Source organism: Myotis brandtii, unplaced genomic scaffold, assembly GCF_000412655.1.
Source record: "Myotis brandtii unplaced genomic scaffold, ASM41265v1 scaffold125, whole genome shotgun sequence".
NCBI classification, from domain to species: domain Eukaryota; kingdom Metazoa; phylum Chordata; class Mammalia; order Chiroptera; family Vespertilionidae; genus Myotis; species Myotis brandtii.
The window spans coordinates 14,385,036-14,387,504 of NW_005354385.1; the positions used below are offsets into that span (position 1 = coordinate 14,385,036).

At 43.5% G+C, this 2,469-nt stretch overlaps 1 protein-coding gene across 1 annotated transcript in view; it reads right to left on the reverse strand.

Annotated features, from left to right (window-relative positions):
• IFIH1 (interferon induced with helicase C domain 1) overlaps positions 1-2,469 on the reverse strand; it is a 60,643-nt gene that overhangs the window by 10,906 nt on the left and 47,268 nt on the right. Inside the window, exon 9 of the mRNA XM_014534162.1 lies at positions 341-464. Coding sequence (XP_014389648.1) covers positions 341-464 — 124 coding nt within the window. The remainder of the gene's footprint in view (positions 1-340; positions 465-2,469) is intronic.

Here is a 2,469-nt window from a genome sequence, read left to right on the forward strand (position 1 = left end):
GTTTGAGTTCTGCATCAGCAAGAACACATACCTGATCCAAGCTGAGTCAGAGGAATGGCATAAAAAAAAACATATTAGTTGAGCTTGCAACTGGAGACAGAGTTGTTAATTTTTATCTTAATATTTTAAATATACAATAAGTGAAAGACTGGTGATAAAAAGAAACTGGATGAATTGATGCCGCCTTCCTTAGATAAGGAATTAGGATGTTTAACCTCGTCCTACTTAGGACACAGAAATTCCATCTGCTTTCAGTTTTCTTGGGAATATGTGATATAGTCATCTGAAATCTTGGCATAAACATGGGGTAAACTAAATGTTAGATCAAAACCCCAATTACCTTTTTTTTCCATTTTAATGGTCCATTGTTCATAGGGTTGAGTTCCAAAATCTGGCATTGGGTTCATTTGGCAAAAAGTTTGAATCTTTGTCATTATTTCCAGAAGTCTGTCTTTAAATGGATCCTAAAAGTAAGTTATACACTTATTCTTAGATGTTTATATTGTTAAAGGAATAACATTATCTTTGTGAAAATAATTCCCATCTATATATATAAAAGCACCAGGGGACAGACACTCAATGAAAAAGCTGCCCCCTGGTGGTCAGTGCACTCCCACAGCCAATCTCTAGTGCAGCAGTTCTCAACCTGTGGGTCGCGACCCCTTTGGGGGTCGAATGACCCTTTCACAGGGGTTGCCTAAGACTATCAGAAAACACATATATAATTACATATTGTTTTTGTGATTAATCACTATGCTTTAATTATGTTCAATTTGTAACAATGAAAATACATCCTGCATATCAGATATTTATATTACGATTCATAACAGTAGCAAAATTACAGTTATGAAGTAGCAAAGAAAATAATTTTATGGTTGGGGATCACCACAACATGAGGAACTGTATTAAAGGGTCATGGCATTAGGAAGGTTGAGAACCACTGCTCTAGTGGTTGGCCAGCAGCATCAACATCCATTCATTCTGCGGCTGGCCCGGTGACCATTGCTTCCTCTCCTGACCCCGCTGGGGCCTTTGGCCCAGAGCTGGGATGGGGAACCAGGGGTGGGTGGCTCCTTCCCCAGGGGGGCTGAGGGCCAGCTCCCTCCTTGGGGCGGGCAGCCAACCTCCCGTGCTTTGTCCCTCCCCGGCAGCAGGCCCCATTGGGCCCACAGTCCCTCCCCCAACTCTCCCCCAGGCCGGCAGGCCCCGATTGCCAGCCAGGCATGCTGTGTCCCTCCCCCCGGCTGGCAGACCCCGATCTACCCACCACCTTCCCAAGGGAGTGGTGGCGTGATGGCAAGGGAGGGAGAAGGGGGGAGGCAGGGAACTGCACAGTGATGGGGCGCCTGCGTCGGCGTCCAACATCCATTCCTTCTGCACCCGGCCTGGTGACCATCGCCTCCTCTCCTGACCAAGGGGGGGGCCAATGGTAGGCTCCCTCCTCAGGGCTGGTGGCCAACCTCCCGTGCTTCGTCCCTCCCCGGCAGCAGGCCCCATTGGGCCCCCATCTCTCCCCCAGGCCGGCAGGCCCCGATTGCCAGCCAGGCCTATGGACCCCACATGTGCACGAATTCGTGCACCAGGCCTCTAGTGTTGTAATAAATTTGATTCAGATTCTTTGTCTAGGCAAAGTAGTAAGTTAATCTCTGATCACCTCTTTGTACATTTATTTTTTATTGGTTTTTCTTTTAAGAGTCTCTATCTGAAGACACATCCATACCAACACCCTGTACCACTTCTGGAATTTCCCATTTAAAAATTTTATTAAAAAGCCCTAGCTGGTTTTGCTCAGTGGATAGAGCACTGGCCTGCAGACTGAAGGGTCCTTGGTTCAGTTCCAGTCAAGAGCACACTGGGTTGTGTCAATCCCCATTGTTGGGCGTGCAGGAGGCAGCCAATCAATGATTCTCTCTCATCATTGATGTCTTTATCTCTCCCTCTCCTCTCCTCTCTGAAATCAATATTTTTAAAATTTTACTAAAGAAAAATTAATGAGTGATAATATTGGATGCTAATACTAATTTTAAAAAACATTATAGTAATGCCACAATTAGTTTGAAAGCCTACAATCCAATTTAAGAGACATGTCTCTTGGAAGAACTGGTTTCAGCATGTATACCAGAATTAAAAGTGAAGAGAATTTTAGAAAAAGCTAGACACAGAAAATTGCTTACTGTATGATTTCATTCATATAAAGTTCAAAATCAGTCAAAATCCATCCTTGGTGTTAAAAGTCAGGGTATAGTGACTGGAGGGGGGGAATGACGAGTTTCTGGGGTGCTGGCAATATTCTGTCTTGATCTGGATTTGGGTTACACAAGTGTGTTCTGTTTATGAAGATTCAGCGGTCTATATTAGACACTTAAAATTTGTACTTTCTTATGTGTGTTATATTTCAATAAAAAGTATACTAAAAATTAAAAGTTAGGTGGCAGATTTTTAAATATATATATATATTTAGAATATATG